This window comes from Mauremys mutica, chromosome 19, assembly GCF_020497125.1.
Source record: "Mauremys mutica isolate MM-2020 ecotype Southern chromosome 19, ASM2049712v1, whole genome shotgun sequence".
Lineage (NCBI taxonomy): Eukaryota > Metazoa > Chordata > Testudines > Geoemydidae > Mauremys > Mauremys mutica.
The window spans coordinates 1,232,637-1,249,196 of NC_059090.1; the positions used below are offsets into that span (position 1 = coordinate 1,232,637).

General features: G+C 56.9%; 1 protein-coding gene across 1 annotated transcript; it reads right to left on the minus strand.

Annotated features, from left to right (window-relative positions):
- Nucleotides 1-4,575: 4,575 nt before the first annotated feature.
- On the minus strand, nucleotides 4,576-16,439 carry TRIM50 (tripartite motif containing 50). The gene is made up of 7 exons (XM_044993996.1): nucleotides 16,229-16,439; nucleotides 12,907-13,374; nucleotides 9,560-9,655; nucleotides 7,974-8,204; nucleotides 7,454-7,476; nucleotides 6,825-6,949; nucleotides 4,576-6,458 (listed from the first exon to the last, which is right to left on the minus strand). Exons 2-7 carry the CDS (start codon nucleotides 13,309-13,311, stop codon nucleotides 5,848-5,850), a joined length of 1,491 nt encoding a protein of 496 aa, XP_044849931.1. The 5' UTR covers nucleotides 13,312-13,374; nucleotides 16,229-16,439; the 3' UTR covers nucleotides 4,576-5,847.
- Between the last annotated feature and the right edge of the window lie 121 nt (nucleotides 16,440-16,560).

Genomic DNA, 16,560 nt, shown 5'->3' on the forward strand with positions numbered 1-16,560 from the left:
TTTGCCCTGGCTCTAGTCTCACGGGCTCTGAGGCAGGGTGGCATGTGCCGGCTGGGTCTCAGAGCCCTGTTTACGGTATTGACTCCACATTGCTGTGTTGATCCCTCCGGGGCAGAGTGACCTTTTGGCACCTGGTCTTGCTGCCTTATTGCTGTGGAATTTTGATGCCACTTCCTCCCCACTATGTGATGACATCATGCCATCCCCCATGCGCCATCGCGCTGGGTTCAAGGACGTTTCAACTTGGGGCATCACAGCAATAGTTTGACGCTGCAACATGAAGATGTTTTGGGGATCACATTTGTACCACCCTGGGACTGAAGCAGGGGTGCCCCAGCTCTTCCCCATAGAGCTTGTGAGTATAATGCTGACCTGAATCCAGCTGGCTGGGCCTGGCCTTCCAGCTCCCCGTGTATCTGTGGCAGCAGCTGCAGGAGCAGCGAAATCTTGGGTTGATCCATCCCCTGGCTATTCTGTGCCTGTGTTTGTCAGGAATGAGTCTGGGAGCCAGGAAAGCAGGAAATAAGGGAACTAAAGAATGAGCCACAAGAGGGCACCTGCGAGGCTGGGTCACTGATGCCCCATGAAGGCGAGAGTGCAGGGGTCTTGCCACACCAAAGGGCTGGGGCACGAGGCATCAGCAGGGCTCTGAGGGAAGGATCGGCTCACGCTGCACCCGTTAACTCTGAGCAGCGCTGCCAGTATTTGCACTGTTCTTGGGTGGTGATTTGGGTCCATTTTTTCCAGGCTCCTTATGATGAGGTGAGAAGCTCAGTTACTCTGGCTCAGCTGTTCCAGCCCCTGGATTGAAGTGAAACCCCCTCCCTGCAGAAGCATCAGTGTGATAAGGGGGGTGGGGTCTACAACCCAGGCAGTCCCCAGGGACGGGGGAAGGGAGGCAGGATTTGCCTGGGGAAGGGGTAGGAGAGGTGGAGGGGGCAGGCACTAGGGTGCAGAGGATGGGACTTCCTGGGCTAGAAGGAGAGCGCTGGAGGGCCTGCTGCTAGGGTCTGCGAGGGGGGGCTGGGGAGCTGCTGGGGGCTGATGTTTTGCTGAGGGGGGGAAGGAGCGGGACTGTTGTGCTGCAGAGGGCAGAAGGGGAAGCCTGGCCTCAGCTAGGGGCAGGGGCAGAAGGGGAAGGTCACCTGGGGAAATTACCTCCCCCCCAGCATGTAATTCAGTAGAGCAAAGCCCCCGCTCCCTTGGGAAACATGAGAAAGGGGGTGAAGTTAACAAGGTGTCTGCAAATACCCTTGTGGCCATGAAACTGGGTGTGAGCAGGGAGCCCGGCAGTGTGTGCCCAGGGAGAACGGGGGGGGGGAGTGCGGGGAGGGGGGCCCTGGGGAGGGGGAGGGGGAGCTGCTGGCTGGGCTGGAGCGGCTGGTGGCTAGTGGTGGGGGTGTGAATGGGGCAGGGGCCCGGGGGAGGGGGAGGGGGAGCTGCTGGCTGGGCTGGAGCAGCTGGTGGCTAGTGGTGGGGGTGTGAATGGGGCAGGGGCCCGGGGGAGGGGGAGCTGCTGGCTGGGCTGGAGCGGCTGGTGGCTAGTGGTGGGGGTGTGAATGGGGCAGGGGCCCGGGGGAGGGGGAGCTGCTGGCTGGGCTGGAGCGGCTGGTGGCTAGTGGTGGGGGTGTGAATGGGGCAGGGGCCCTGGGGAGGGGGAGGGGGAGCTGCTGGCTGGGCTGGAGCGGCTGGTGGCTAGTGGTGGGGGTGTGAATGGGGCAGGGGCCCGGGGGAGGGGGAGCTGCTGGCTGGGCTGGAGCGGCTGGTGGCTAGTGGTGGGGGTGTGAATGGGGCAGGGGCCCGGGGGAGGGGGAGCTGCTGGGTGGGCTGGAGCGGCTGGTGGCTAGTGGTGGGGGTGTGAATGGGGCAGGGGCCCGGGGGAGGGGGAGGGGGAGCTGCTGGCTGGGCTGGAGCGGCTGGTGGCTAGTGGTGGGGGTGTGAATGGGGCAGGGGCCCGGGGGAGGGGGAGCTGCTGGCTGGGCTGGAGCGGCTGGTGGCTAGTGGTGGGGGTGTGAATGGGGCAGGGGCCCGGGGGAGGGGGAGGGGGAGCTGCTGGCTGGGCTGGAGCGGCTGGTGGCTAGTGGTGGGGGTGTGAATGGGGCAGGGGCCCAGGGGAGGGGGAGCTGCTGGCTGGGCTGGAGCAGCTGGTGGCTAGTGGTGGGGGTGTGAATGGGGCAGGGGCCCGGGGGAGGGGGAGGAGGAGCTGCTGGCTGGGCTGGAGCGGCTGCTGGCTAGTGGTGGGGGTGTGAATGGGGCAGGGGCCCGGGGGAGGGGGAGGGGGAGCTGCTGGCTGGGCTGGAGCGGCTGGTGGCTAGTGGTGGGGGTGTGAATGGGGCAGGGGCCCGGGGGAGGGGGAGCTGCTGGCTGGGCTGGAGCGGCTGGTGGCTAGTGGTGGGGGTGTGAATGGGGCAGGGGCCCGGGGGAGGGGGAGGAGGAGCTGCTGGCTGGGCTGGAGCGGCTGGTGGCTAGTGGTGGGGGTGTGAATGGGGCAGGGGCCCGGGGGAGGGGGAGGGGGAGCTGCTGGCTGGGCTGGAGCAGCTGGTGGCTAGTGGTGGGGGTGTGAATGGGGCAGGGGCCCGGGGGAGGGGGAGCTGCTGGCTGGGCTGGAGCGGCTGGTGGCTAGTGGTGGGGGTGTGAATGGGGCAGGGGCCCGGGGGGGCTCACGAGCGGGCAATGGAAGAGGGAGGGGAGGGGAGCAGGGGAGCAGCAGGGGAGGTGTCAGCGCTGGGGGGAAGCAGGGAAGGGGGGGGGCTGGGAGAAATGGGGGGGAATGAGTCCCAGGTTGGGACACTTCAACCCACAAGCTTCCCTGAGTGAATGACAGGAGCCTCCTCCAATGGGAGGCGGGAAAGCAGAGGGAAGCTGTGCTGGGGGCTGTTGCTGTGTGAGGGGCAGTCACCCCCCCCACACACCCAGTGCCCAGAGCCATGGGAAGGGGGCAGGAGGCTGCAGCCGGGGAGGGGGAAATGGGGTTTTCTAAGCTCCCAGGCAGGGAGGGAGATTAGCGCCCCCTGGAGGCAGTGCCCCGTCCCCATGCTCGGGGTTGGGGTGGGGGTAAGATCTTGGGAGCAGTCACTGGCCTGAGAGGGAAGGGCTGGGTCAGTCAGGAGCCCTCAGTGCTGGGCAGGCCCAGTGCCCGGGGGGGGGGGGGGCTGGTTGGGGGTTGGTACCCGGGGGGGGGAGGGGTTGGTATTCCTCAGTGCTGGGCTGGCCCTCAGGTACCGGGAGGAGCGTGTGGGATGGGGGTCAGATTTCATTCCACCAGCCCTGCTGCGAACATGCTTCACACGCACTAGTGGCCTCAATTTAGACAGCAGAGATGGGGGCTAATGCTGTTCCCCCGCAACACCTGAGGGGTGACGGTGGCTGTTGGAACAGCAGGCAGAGGTCCCCACCTCCAAAGCCACCTTCGCAAGGCGGGAAGAGGCAAAGAGGACAGAGGGGTTAATTCGTTTCTCTCCAAACACTAATCCCCTTTGGCTCTCCCTCAGCTCTGCAAGCAAAGTGACAGCTGTGCTGGGCCAGGTAACCCACTAACCTGCACGTCTCAGTCTCAAGGCTGGTCGCTGCCTCGCCCCTCAGCCTCAGCTGGTGGCACACACTGTGTCAGAGAGAACAAATGCTTATAGCTTGGCTACGTCGCAAATGAGAAATAGCATCATCCTCTGCGAGGATTTGAAATCCAAACACCAAAGATGGGGAGTGGCACAAGGCCCTGCATGTAGAAAGGTTGGGACCAAACTAAGGAAAGGAGAATTGAGGCTTAATATCACAAAAAGCTTCCTGACAGTGAGCTGTGTCTAGCACGGGACAGCTTCCTCCAGGGACGTTGTGGCACCCCGTCATTTACCCATTGATTGGGGTAAACGCACTTGTGAATGTTCTGTGAAAGCAATTCAGTGTCAGGCCTAGGGCTGGGACTGAAACACATGACAAGCTTGTTACCATAGAAATCAGAGCCTGTGTGTGGAGGGAGGACTAGGCTGGGATATTCCCATCACCACCACCTGATTTCTATGACAAACTTGTGACATATTTCATCCTGTCTGAGCAGTGCCACACTGCTGATTATGTCACTCGCTAGGCCCTTGCATCTTCCATTTGTCCCACTGATGTTGCGTGTTCCCCAAGTTCCTCTGAAGTTGGGGACCCTGTGGATGACCGTTTCCCCCTTCAGGGACGATATGACAGTGAACACAAGGGACACAAAGGAATTTCTAAATCAATCACCTTTTACTCACAGCTAAAGCACTAGGCATCTACAGATCTATGGAAACTAACAAAAACCTGCAAGCAGAATTTTTTTCCCCAGTGTTCACACCACTCACAGAGCCCTTTGGGTTTTGATCATTCCGTTCAGCGTCCCAGGACCCTCCTTTCTTTCACGCCCCTACCTGCCACCCTGTGTACAGCCTCGCCTTCTGGGCAGGGGCGGCTCCGGACCCCAGCACGCCAAGCGCGTGCTTGGGGCGGCACGCCGCGAGGGGCGCTCTGCTGGTCGCCGGGAGGGCGGCAGGCGGCTCCAGTGGACCTCCCGCAGGCACACTTGCGGGAGGTCCACCGGAGCCGCGGGACTGGCGACCGGCAGAGCGCCTCCCGCGGCATGCTGCCCTGGTTGGGGCGGTGAAATGTCTAGAGCTGCCCCTGCTTCTGGGCCTGATAGCCTCTCTCAGAAATTGCTGATGGGAGAGGCTTCCTTTTGTAATGTCCCAGTGCCCCCCATCAGGTGACTCTCCTCAGTGACTTCGAGTCCCTGTCAGTTGATACATTACTTGATTACAAGCCCACCTGGGGGCTCTGGTTCCCCTAGGAAGTAGGCTGCTCGCTGTCCTAGGGTGCTTCCATTTGATGGGAGAACCACCAGGTAAACCACTCTTGTTGCTCTGTGTTAGCCATGTGCTAACACTTCCAGGAATCCCAGCCCAAGATGCAGATAAAAAGACAACGGTGAAGATATAGTGCAGTTTCCACTCAACATGGCATTCATCAAATGGTGTTTGTAGTTTGATTTAGACATGTACAGACTTAACTAATCCATCACACTGGGTTCACTCCCTGCAGACATGGGGAGGGGGGAGAGGGGTGGGAGGATCTGCCCCACTGTGGATTTCTGATGTTTGGGGAAAGCCTCCTTAGCAAGGGCACATAAGCAACCATACTAATGCTGGGTGGCTGTTTAATTCCAGCCAGCTGCTAAACGGTGTGCAGTGATGCCCCATGCCAGGTCACCTGGGGCGGAAGGAACTCTGGACTCTTGATTTGAAAGCATGAGCTAACGGGCGCCAGGGTTGAGTCGTGGAGATCCTAGGGGCTATACAAGGACATACGCATGTGGGCCTTGGTACATTGTGTTAAGGGGAACAGTCGGATTGGGGAGGGAGAACAGGTTTGTTTAAGGAGCAGCTGACCACTGACTGAGACAATTGTGTCTTGGCTGGTTGGATTCTGTCTTCATCCTCTCTGATTCCACACAGCTGGGGCCATGTGCACGGGGGCAGGCTACGCCTCTCTCTGCCTGCTGCTCCAACACCATCCTCCGCCTGAGACGCAGTCATCAGTCCGCAGCAGTCGTTATGGTGCCCACACAGGAGTCTGGGTGGAGAACAGGGCGGCAGAGACAGGTCGAACACAGCAGGGGGGATGGGTCCAAGTTCCCCCGAGAGTGGGGCTGGGGGGCTGATTTGGTTCATGCCCATCTCTGCTCTTAAGGGATAAAGATCCTGTTTCCCCAGCCCCGAGGCTTGACTGGCAGAGACCGACACCAGCCATCAGCCCTCCCCAGCTGGGCATCAGAGAGCTCTGACCATCCCCCAACAGTGGGTAGGGTGGGGGGCCCTGGGTGGGGACCTAGAGCTTTGTGGGCTCCGGTGGGTCCAGGCTGCTGTCGGGAGCTTGTGTGTCTCGAATCATGGCGGGCATGGGCAGCACGATGGGCAGAGCGCTGCTGCGCCGCTCGTGCCAGCACATGTCTAGGATGGGATAGAGCTTGCCCTGGAACTCCGCCTGGAAGGTGTAGATGGGGACGAGCTCGTCGGGGCTGTCGGCGTTGTAGAAGGTCAGCTCGCCCTTCTCGTAGTGCAGGTAGACGCCGATGCGCTGGGGCCGGGCCGTGAGCGGCAGCGTGGTGCGGGGGGTGTTGAAGGCCTCGTAGATCTTGCCTTCCTTCAGGCCGATGAGCCACACGCCGTGCTCGGGAGACTTGTTCAGCTTGCCCTTGCGGCTGGCTGTGCCCTTGATGATGCCCAGGCGCCAGTGGCTCTTGGTGCCCACGATCACCTCCCAGTAGTGCTTGCCCCAGGAGAAGCCCTTGTTGGCGAGGATGCAGTTGCTGGCCTCAAAGCGCTCAGGGATGCTGCCCCGGCGCTGGTAGAGGAGCCTGCTCTGCACCACGGTGTTGTCCTTGGTCAGCTCCAGCAGAGGGTGTCCTGTCACCGGGTCCAGCTTCAGGGTCTCTGGGGCTAAGGAAACACGTGGCAATCAGACCTACAGGACGGGAGACCCAAGCGGCTGGGCCCAGGTGAACCCCGAGCAGCTGTGTGGGTTGGACCAGGACCAGGAGAGCCCTGAACACGGACGCAGGCCTGGCCAGGGGCAAGGAACCCTGGGAGAGCCCCGAGCAGCCGAATGGGCCGGACCCAGTGGAGCTGGTCTTGTCCACAGGCAGCACCCCAGCTAGGCTCTTGCATAGCCAGGAGAGTGACCCATGCCAAGCTTCGCGTGGCACATGCCTGAGCAGCCCCGCCTGTGTCGGACAGCGCGGTGCATGCCAGAGGGAGCGTGTGCACTTGACCGCTGCAGGGGACTTACTGTGGGCGGTGCAGTACCTGGCAGGACTCTGCGGAGCAGACGTTTCCATACTGTCATCTTGATGTCATCTTGGTGGAAACCTGGCTTAAAGGAGATGGCGCTGAAGGTCCCTTCAGCTGGGTGCTGGGGGAGAAACTCTGACCTGCAGGGAAAGACACCCCCATGCAGTGGGGTTTAGTGAGAACATTCACGGGCCTTGCTTCTCTCCCCATTGCCCACAACTGGCAGAACTCAGAGTCTCCCTGGCTGCACTAGCCTCCATCTGTGAGCTGGACGCCGGGCAGTGGGTGCCATGGGGATTAAGCCGTGCCAGGTGGAGGGGGTGTGGGCACCACGTCACTCCTCTCTAGGAAAGTGGAAACCCTGGGAGCAGAAAGCCTGGTGCCTCGCTGCCAGGCTGCTCCCAGCAGCACTGGAGATGCTGCCGCACCACTGGCATGGAGAAGGGGTGCAAACCGCAGCTGGCATGGGCACAGCCCTTGCTCACCACTAGAGTTGGGGCCAACCCCTCAGTGCCTCCTGCTACCCCCATGAAAGAGCCCTCGCCGTCACCACTCCTAGGAAACATTTCCCCGTCGTGGGCTCTACCACCCTGGCTGCCCAGTAGCTCGAAGGAGGGTCCCAAGCGTGGAAGGTCAGTGCTCACCTGGAGGGGAATGAGCCATAGTTCTGTAAAACACAACACACACAAAGGCAGAGTTAGCGCTGACAGCCTCGGCCCCGGGGAACGCTGCGAAGGATTCCTGGCCAGCACTCTCCCCCACTCTCCAGCTGCCCCGGCACTGCCACTGCTGCTTCCCGCCCGCCAGGGAGAGTCAATGGAAGCCGCACAGACTGGGAGTAGGGGGTCTCTGGCAGCCAGGGTGGGGCTGAGGGACACAGGGATGGGAGGAATCAACTGCCAGGTGGAGAGAGGCTGGAGAGGGTGCAACAGAACCAGAGTTTGTCTAGGCTACTCCACCATGGGCAGGCATGGCACAGTGCCCGTCTCTTGGCTCTCCAAGGCGGCTGCATGGAGGTACCTGGCTCTCTCCTCTCCTGGGGGAGATCTAGCTGGCTGCTCTCCCCACAGGGTGCATGGGGTGCATCTAGCTGTTGCCTTGCGGGATATAGGGCAGCCTCCTCTCCAGAGTTCCCATGGTCGTTCCCCTGGCAGACCGACTCACCCGGATGAAATCCAGCTGAGTTTCATTGTTGAGTTTCTCCAGCGAGCTCTCCATCTCCTGCAGCTTGTGCAGGGCGTCTGACGTCTGCGTGACCTGGGACTCAATGGAGGCAATGAGGTGTCCAGCCTTCCTCTCAATGCTCCCCAGGAAGCTGGCCTTCTCCTCGTCAATGTATCGGTGCAGCTCCTGGAACTCCTTCCGGATCACCCACTTGAAGACGTCGGATTCATTCTGCAGGGGGACAGCATGTTCTAGGAGCCAGAGGAAAATACCAGGACAAGGCGTGGGGTGGCCTTGCCTGCTCCCTGCTTAGCACAACTCCGTCATTCCACCGGCTTCCAGGGTGTTATGCCTGGTGCAGACCCTGGGCCAGCTGCAGCCCACCTGCCTTCTACAGCAGGGCACACGCCCTCCAGAATAGCCCAGTGGTTAGATCTCTCACCTGCACCTGGGAGATCCAGGTGAACGGCTATTGGCTATTCTGGGGTCAGAAAGTTCCTTGCTTTGGTTTTGTCCCGAAACAGAATGAAACCAAATGCAGAAACTGCCATTTATTTTTTCACAAAATGGAGCTCTTGTTTTGTGGCCACTCCGACTGCGTAGAACATGGAAATCTGCCCGAAGCTGACTTCCCCTGGCAGGGCAAACATGCCCGGAAGCTATCTGTATTGATCTTGTTGGAGAGCTAGTTCGGGCCAGGATATTTGACACTGGTTATCTCACTTTCAAGGACACTGGGTCAAACCAGCTCTGAACAATGAACTGCCCAGCCTGTCTGTACGCCTGCCAGGAGGTTCAGAGCCACAAGAGAAGGCCCCCCCACCCCTTTGAAAAGCAGGGCTATTTTTAGTCCACACGTTGTGAAGAACAACAACCCCCCTCCTCTGCTAGCAGCAGAAAGCAAGCGTAAACCCGTAGGGCTGGAAGGGATCTCAGGAGGTCATCCGCTCCTTCCCCCTGGCTGGGGCAGGCCCAGGCAACCCTAGCCCAGCCCTGGGAAGCAAGACACTTATTCCCTTGCCTCTCACCCGGCAGGCAGAGGACATGGGACCAAGGAGCTCTGGCATGGTGTGGATTGGTAGGCTGGGACTCTGGGAGGGATGGGGGAACCGGTCCCGGCGTGGGGCAGAGGGCACTCTGGGGTTTGATTGTTATTATTGTTATTATTTAACACTGACATGGCTGGAGAGCCTAATGGCCAATCAGGTCAGGGGCCACTGTGCAGGGCGCTGTACAAACAGATAGCAGTGAAGTGTCAGAGGGGTAGCCCACTTCCTCAGACGCATGTTTTGTGGGTATACACCCACGAAAGCTCATGCTCCAATACGTCTGTTCGTCTTTAAGGTGCCACAGGACTCTGTCGCTTTTTACAGATAGCAGTGACAGTCCCTGCCCTGAGGCACTTACAGGCTAAAACAGGGGGATGAGAAACAAGCTGGCCGGGGTGGGAAAGATGGGGTAAGACAACGAATAGGATGGGTGCAATCCTTAGCCAATTGGGAGCAGTAATCAAACTGGGGCTGCTCCCGGGGTGGCACCCAGGAGATTCCCAGGCACGGGCTCCTCTCACAGCTCCCTGCACTCACTGCGATCCGGGTTTTATTGTTAACCAGCTTGCTGATGTGCTCATCCAGCTTCCTCTTGTGTTGCTGGACCTCCGTTATTAGCACTGAAAGCTCCTCCTGCGAAGGCAGAACATACTCCTGTTAGACGTCACTGGAGTCTCTATTGCACGCAAGGGAGTAGCCAGGTTGCAGTCACCTGACAGGGGTTTAGCTCTGGGCCCCACACCCCCGCATCTGTGCAGGCCAGCCTGGCCTGAAGGGAACCAGCTCTCCTGGGGTCGGTCATGCTTCATGTTCCCTTGATCACTGGCTTCCCCCCATGGAATACAGGGCACGATGAGACCATGTTCTCCTAGGCTCTGTGGGGAATTCATTTATCATTCTTTTTCCATCCTGCCTGAGCTCACCTCTAGGCCTCTTTAATGTTGTGTTACCTCGATATTGTTAACTCTAGCAGCTGGGCCAAATTCAGAACTGGGTAATTATGTTCTGTCCATCTAAGATTCTCCCTCTGGGCTCATTTGACACCTAAATTGCTATGCACTGTGAAACAGTTGCTGAATTCCACCCTACAGGTGGCTGCATTTGAGTAGTGAGTGAACTGGTGTTGTACAGCAAATGCAAAAAGTACAGGACTCTTGCAAGGTTAAGCTTGCACAAGCACTCGATGAGTCTGGAAATGCAAAAGTTTAGGTTCTAAGGGCTACATTCATTGGGCTATTTAGCATGTTCTGTATGTTATATGGGATACAATTTACAACATAAACAGAAATCCGTTAAACTACATATTTAAAAGGATATCAGCAGCTTGAAACCTTATCAGTTTAAAAAAATGAGTTAGAAGCAGTTTCAGGTATGACACCTGCCCCAGAGTTTTGCAAATTCCTTTTTTTTTTTTTTTTTGGGTGGACACCAGAGTTAATCACGACCAACTGACATGCTGTGAAATACGACAGTACTTATCTACACAGAGTCTGTCTAGACTAGGAAAAGATTCTAGGTTACAATACAACCAGCTAACATGATAGTAAGATATTAATAACCTGTGTCTACACTTGTGGTGGTAAGTGGTGTTTCAAATCATGTTACCCAACTCAATTTTAAAAGCTCCTTTTTTCCTGGCCAAGACAAACCCTGAACATTTAACATTGGTTTAGGTGGCAAGTGTTCTGTCTAGCACGATAACGGGGAATAACTGGCGAGGTGGTAGCACTGCAGAAAAGGATTGGGGGTTACAGTGGGCCACAAATTGAATATAAGCCAATGGGATGCAGTTGAGAAAAAGACTTAAATAAGTCTGGGGTGTATTAAGAAAAATGTCCTACGTAAAACATTGACGGGAATTGTTCTGCTCTGCTCGGCACTGGTGAGTCCTCAGCTGGAGTCCTGTGTCCAGGCTGGGGAGCCGCACTTTAGGAAAGATGTGGACAAAGTCCAGAGGAGAGCAACAAAACTGATCAGAGATTTAGAAAACCTGACTACGAAAAGGTTGGGTGTGTTCAGTCTTGAGAAAAGCAGAGTGACAGGGGACCTGACAACAGTCCTCAAATATGTAAAGGGCTGTTCTAGAGGACAGTGATCAATTATTCTCTGTGTCCACTGAAGGTAGGACAAGAAGCAATGGGCTTAATCTGCAGCAAGGGAGACCTAGGTTAGCTATTCGGAAAAACTTCCTAGCTCTCAGGATACTTAGCGCTGGACTTGGCTTCCAAAGGAGGTTGTGGAATCCCCGTCATTGGAGGTTTTGGAGACGTCTGGCAAACAGCTGTCACGGCTTGTCTCAGTTTACTTGGTCCTGCCTCAGAGCAGGGGGAAGGACTAGAGGACCTCCTGAGGCCGCTTCCAGTCCTACAGTTTTATGATTGTGTCAGTGGAGGCAGGCCCATTATCTCACTCTGACTGGCAATTTACAGTTTGTAAATTTGTTTAGTGTGAGTGTTAATCCCAGTTCCGAACTATTAATAATGTTAAAAACAAGCAGAGCATGAATCACCGTGTCCTTCCTCTAACCTGATCTGTGGCCACTGCTCACTGCCCTTTCGGCGTGACCTGGTGGAGAAAGATTCGGAGGTGTAGCCAGACTGAACAGTATGACATTGATTCAAATGCCACCAGTGGGTGGGTTCTTTTGCTGTAACTCCTCCCCTGTGCTCTGCACCTATGCTGCCTCAGTGGCATTATTATTCCTCATTGTCACTGGGGGGAGTAGCCAGGATCCAGAAAAGCAGCCTTGAAGCATGTATTCCAGTTCAGGACAGCAGTTAAGCACATTCAGGTTCCTGAACTGGAGCCACTACCAGAGTAAGAGAGAGGAGAGTTGGTCCTAGAGATTCTAGTTCTGTTGCAGCCCAGACATACCCGGCTTCTGAACAGGGCCCCGGCTCCCCAAGGACCAAACTCGGGGGCAGGACACACTTCTCCTGCCTCCCACACCCTATCTGGTGTCAGGAGCGGAAGGGAGCAGGGGCTGAGGCTGGGCTTTTCCATTGTTTGTGGCTGCAGCCTAGCCTAGCAGAGTGCTCTGCCCAGCTCCCCTGCTGCCTATCTCAGCTCTTATCAGCCCACTCTTTTCCAAAGCTGTTTGAACACTGGAGATGAAAGGACCCTGGAGTAAACAGGGACCAAGACTGCCTCTCCCTCCAGCACCCGCCTGCCATGCCTCCTGCACTCCCTCCGCAGGCAAACATTAACCCTTGCAGCCCCGGGGAGCTGGGTCATGGGGATGGTAGGTTCTAGTCCAGCTCAGGGCTGCACAGAGATTCGGTTCATTACCTAAGCAATTGGTTTGCAGAAGCTTTTCCCCGGCCTATTGATCCTTCCAATCAGTAGTGTCAGTGGCTGGAATCTCTGCTCTGATGCTACTGGGTCAAAGCTCACTTGAGCCTCAAAGCAGGATGGGTGATGCTGGGATCTGAGGCCTCGTGCCGAGGGCGCGTGTGGGACTGTGGCACACTGAGGCACAGCTGAGCCGGCTCAGATCTATCCAGATCAAAACTAGTCTGAGTAAGAATAGCAGGGAAACCCTGGCAGCACAGCTGGGTCCTGTATGGGCAGGGCTTAGCCCATGCAACTCTCTGCGTTGCCGCAGCTTCGTTACTATTGTGATCCGAGCTAGCTGCAATCACGCCTACTCGTGCTGCAATCACACCTCCTGACTCCGTGGGTTACTGTGGCTGTGGGACAAACCCCAGCAAGCCCGATCCACCGGGATCCAGGATTTATTTCAGCTACCAGCCTGGGCCAGAACTCTTGTCCCGCTCTCACCCCCACAGCAGGTCTGGAAGTCCAATCAGGGATGCTCCATTGGCTGTGCTTTTATCACCTGTGTCTTTCCCCAGCAGGTGCCATGTTACTGCCCAGGCACTTACCTTCATCCGGCTGTATACGGTAGAGACAGGCATGATCTTATGCTGACGGTGAGCCCCGATGATGCCGCACAGCCCACAGATCACCTCTTGGTCCTGCTCACAGAAGAGGCTGAGGGGGTTGTGGTGGACAGGGCAGGACTCCTGGTTGGGATCTGAATTGCCCATGGTCTGCAGTGCCTCGATGACGCAGGCCAGCGTGATGTTGGGCAGCAAGGTGCTGCAGTCCACAGCCTGGCGGCACACGGGGCAGAGGAGCTGCTGGTCCAGGTTGCACACGAGGGACCCCACGCAGGACTTGCAGAAGGAGTGCCCGCACTGCAGCATCAGGGGCTCCTTTAAGAGCTCCAGGCAGATGGGGCAGAGCAACTGGTCCTCCAGCTCACAGACACTCATCTTCCGAGCCATCCTGCAGCAGGCGTCTGTCCCAGCACGGTGGCTTGCTCCAGGCTTGGAGGAAGAACGCCTGGGCTGGAAAACAGGGAGTTAATGAGAACAGTTCCTAATGGAAATCTGTCACCCACTGGCTGAGGAGCTGAGGAGGAGCACATCCCTCTGGGGTGTTTCACTGAATCAACCTCCAAACACATCTATCCATCCACCTGGGATGGGAGATCCCTCCACCGGGCGCACATTCCAGCGGTGCTTGTGCCCACTAGTGTCTGTGTGAGGTGTGAGGTGTTGGGTCAACCTATGAACCTGGGAATGGCTTGGGCCCTGCTGACCTCCGAGACCCTGCCCCGCTGCTGGTGTGATCGCAGGGAGCTGTGCTCGGCTCCAGTCCACGGCTGCCCCATTGGCACAGAATAGGGCTGTTCTTGGTAACAGGGCATAGACCGAGCTTAGCTCCCCTCTGGGCTGGCCAGAGCCCACGTTTGATGAGCGGCTGCAAGGCCGATGGGTTTCCCCGGGAGAGAGGGGGAGTGGAGTGGGGTGTCCCCTGACGGCGGGGACACGTCATCGCTGGCACTGGGCTCGTTTCTATCTTTCTGTTGAATCCTTGTCTCAAATACTGTACATAGAATCATTGAATGGTAGCAGGGTAGGACTGGAAGGGACCTGGACAGGTCGCCTAGTCCAGTCCCCTGTGCTCATGGCAGGACTAGAGTAACATGCATTAGGAGCATGGGTGGCGGGTGAACCGGCAGTAGGGGGAGGCTAGCCCCTCCCCCTCCCTTTCTGCCCCAGGCCCTGCCCCTCTCCTTCCTCCCCCTCCCCCGCTGGAGCCCAGAGCATCAGAGCCCCACCGCAGCTGCTGCCCCCCAACCCAGGCCAGCACCCCCGTCCCCTGCCCCGACCCCAACCCCCAGCACCGGGCAGGTGCGCGGCTACAGGGCCCCCAACCCCCACACTGAAGCGTGGAGTGGGCAGCACAGCCGCAGGGCTCCCGCCCCCCGCCACGGAGCACCAGGCGGGCACCAGCCCTAGCCTCCCCAAGTCCCGGCAGGAGGCCGTCGAGCCAAGTCCCAGCCTGGGCCACAAAAGAGCAGAAACTCACAGGCATTTCTGGGGGTGGAATGTGGGTGGGGCCACACGATGCTGCTTTGGGGAGGCTCAGCCTCCCCCAGCCTATGGTACCCGCTGCCCATGGTTAGGAGGCCTGGAGTTAATGCATGTGAAATATCAAACTGAATGGAGGAATAAATCAAATAAAGAGTCGATGCTCAAGAGACAGGACTATAGAACAACCACCCACAGAAATCCTCTGAGAAAAAACTCATTGACTCGTAGCTTCTACAGCCACAAGAGACCATTGTGATCATCTAGTCTGACCTCCTGTAGAGCACAGGCCAGAGACCTGCCCCACAATCGTTCCTAGAGCAGATCTGTTAGACCTGTTTTCAGAAAAGATTCCCCCACATCTGGGATGACCTCTCCAGACACAGACATTGGAGCAATAACATAACATCCTCCCTCCGAGTTTGGACCATCCCTCAGCTGGAAGTCCTAGAAACACTGCAGAAAATCCATGCACCACCTATGATTGATCCTTCTCCTTGGCTAGTGAAAGAATGGAGAGCTCATGGGCCCCTTCCAGCTGAGACTGAAAGCACCACATTTAAGCATGTCCTAGTCCCGCCAGAACTTGGGAAACACTCCATGCTGACAGCGTCTCCTGCGCCGCCCACTAGCGATGCTTTCCCTTCTCAGCAAGCTACGTGAGAAGCTCATCAAGGCTCTCGGTTAATGTCACCTGGATACTTCCAGTATTCTGGGCCTTCCCAACCAGGCTTCAGGTCAGGAGAAAGAACAGAAATGGCCATGAACACGAGCTCTATATCCATTCTCATAGTGCAGGATCTCTCCATGTCATTCAGTGTCAATCAGTGAAATGCTGATGTCCTGCCTTAGGGGCATAAGCTGAAGTTTGCGGGAAGGCACTGAGGTAGCCACAATCATTCCTCTTGGACCAGAGCCAGAGAGCTGTGATGGGCACCAGCTTCTCCGCCTCCCCTGTAAAGCTCCACAGTGATCCATCCTCTCTCCCATCCTGCTTAAGCGCTGTAGGAGGCTGCTAGGGAAGATTATGTCAATTAGCTTTCTCTGTTGTGCTCCTGGGCACAGGAACTGGGGCTTGTGAATCACATGGGCTCAAATGCCAGCACTACACACACAACATGAAGCATGGAGCTTTCCAGCTAATGTGAACAGCACCCTCTCCCAGATCTCTCAGTGCTTGGAGAACCTCAGCACTTAGACAAAAAGCAGCGGGCTCAAGCCAAACCCAGCCAAGCTGGAGGTAATGTTGGAAAGGAGATGGGAGCTTTGCAAAGGACTAGCCACTTCCGTGAAGTCATTCTCATTGCGGGCAGGCTCACTAAGGAAGGTCATTGCCTAAAGAAACCAGGGGGACCACCACCCTCCTTCAGATCTAAGTGGGACTGTCAGACTCATTTCCATGATCTCATCTTCCCACAACAAGTCCTGCAGACCAAAGGGGAAATGGGGAGACATATACAGAAACCTTTCCTGTACTGGCTTTTCAAATGTGCAACGTGACTCAAACCCCAGTGCAAAGAGCAGAGGACAAATGCCCAGAGAGATTGTGCTGGGGACAGTGCCCAAAGAATTAAAATATAATCACAGCCAAAACCAAAAACTAAACACATAATTACAAGTTAGTAAACGACTGAAAACACAGATAAAAAGGACCAGTCTTGGCTGATTTATTGACGTGGGGAGAGAGGCTGAGGAAGACACTTCAGATGAAGCAAGTTCAGTACCTGATGGCTCCACACTTCATAGATTGGGGAGGGTTTTCAAAATAAACTCCTCTAAATAAACCTTACAGCCCTCAGTGAGCCCCAGAGCCAGCACTACTCACCTTCCACTGCTCAGCCTTTCTTTCCTTCCCCTGCTCGCCCCTTCAGAGCTGCAGGATGCTCGGCAAGAGATCAAACCTTGAGGGGTCTTATTCAGCCTGTGACTGACAGAGAGGTTCAGTCCCCTCAGGCAGGCAGAATCCAGCTAAGTGTGACGAATGATGGACACAGCTTCCACAGCAGCAAAGCAAGAGTGCCCTGTCACCCCTACTTCTTTCCCTTTTCTTTAAGTCCTACTGAGAGCTTTCCCCCTTGTTTTCTTAAACCTGGCCCGCAAACATACAGAAAGCTGGGACCTACCACAGCCCACAGACATGTACTAAGAACAAGAGCC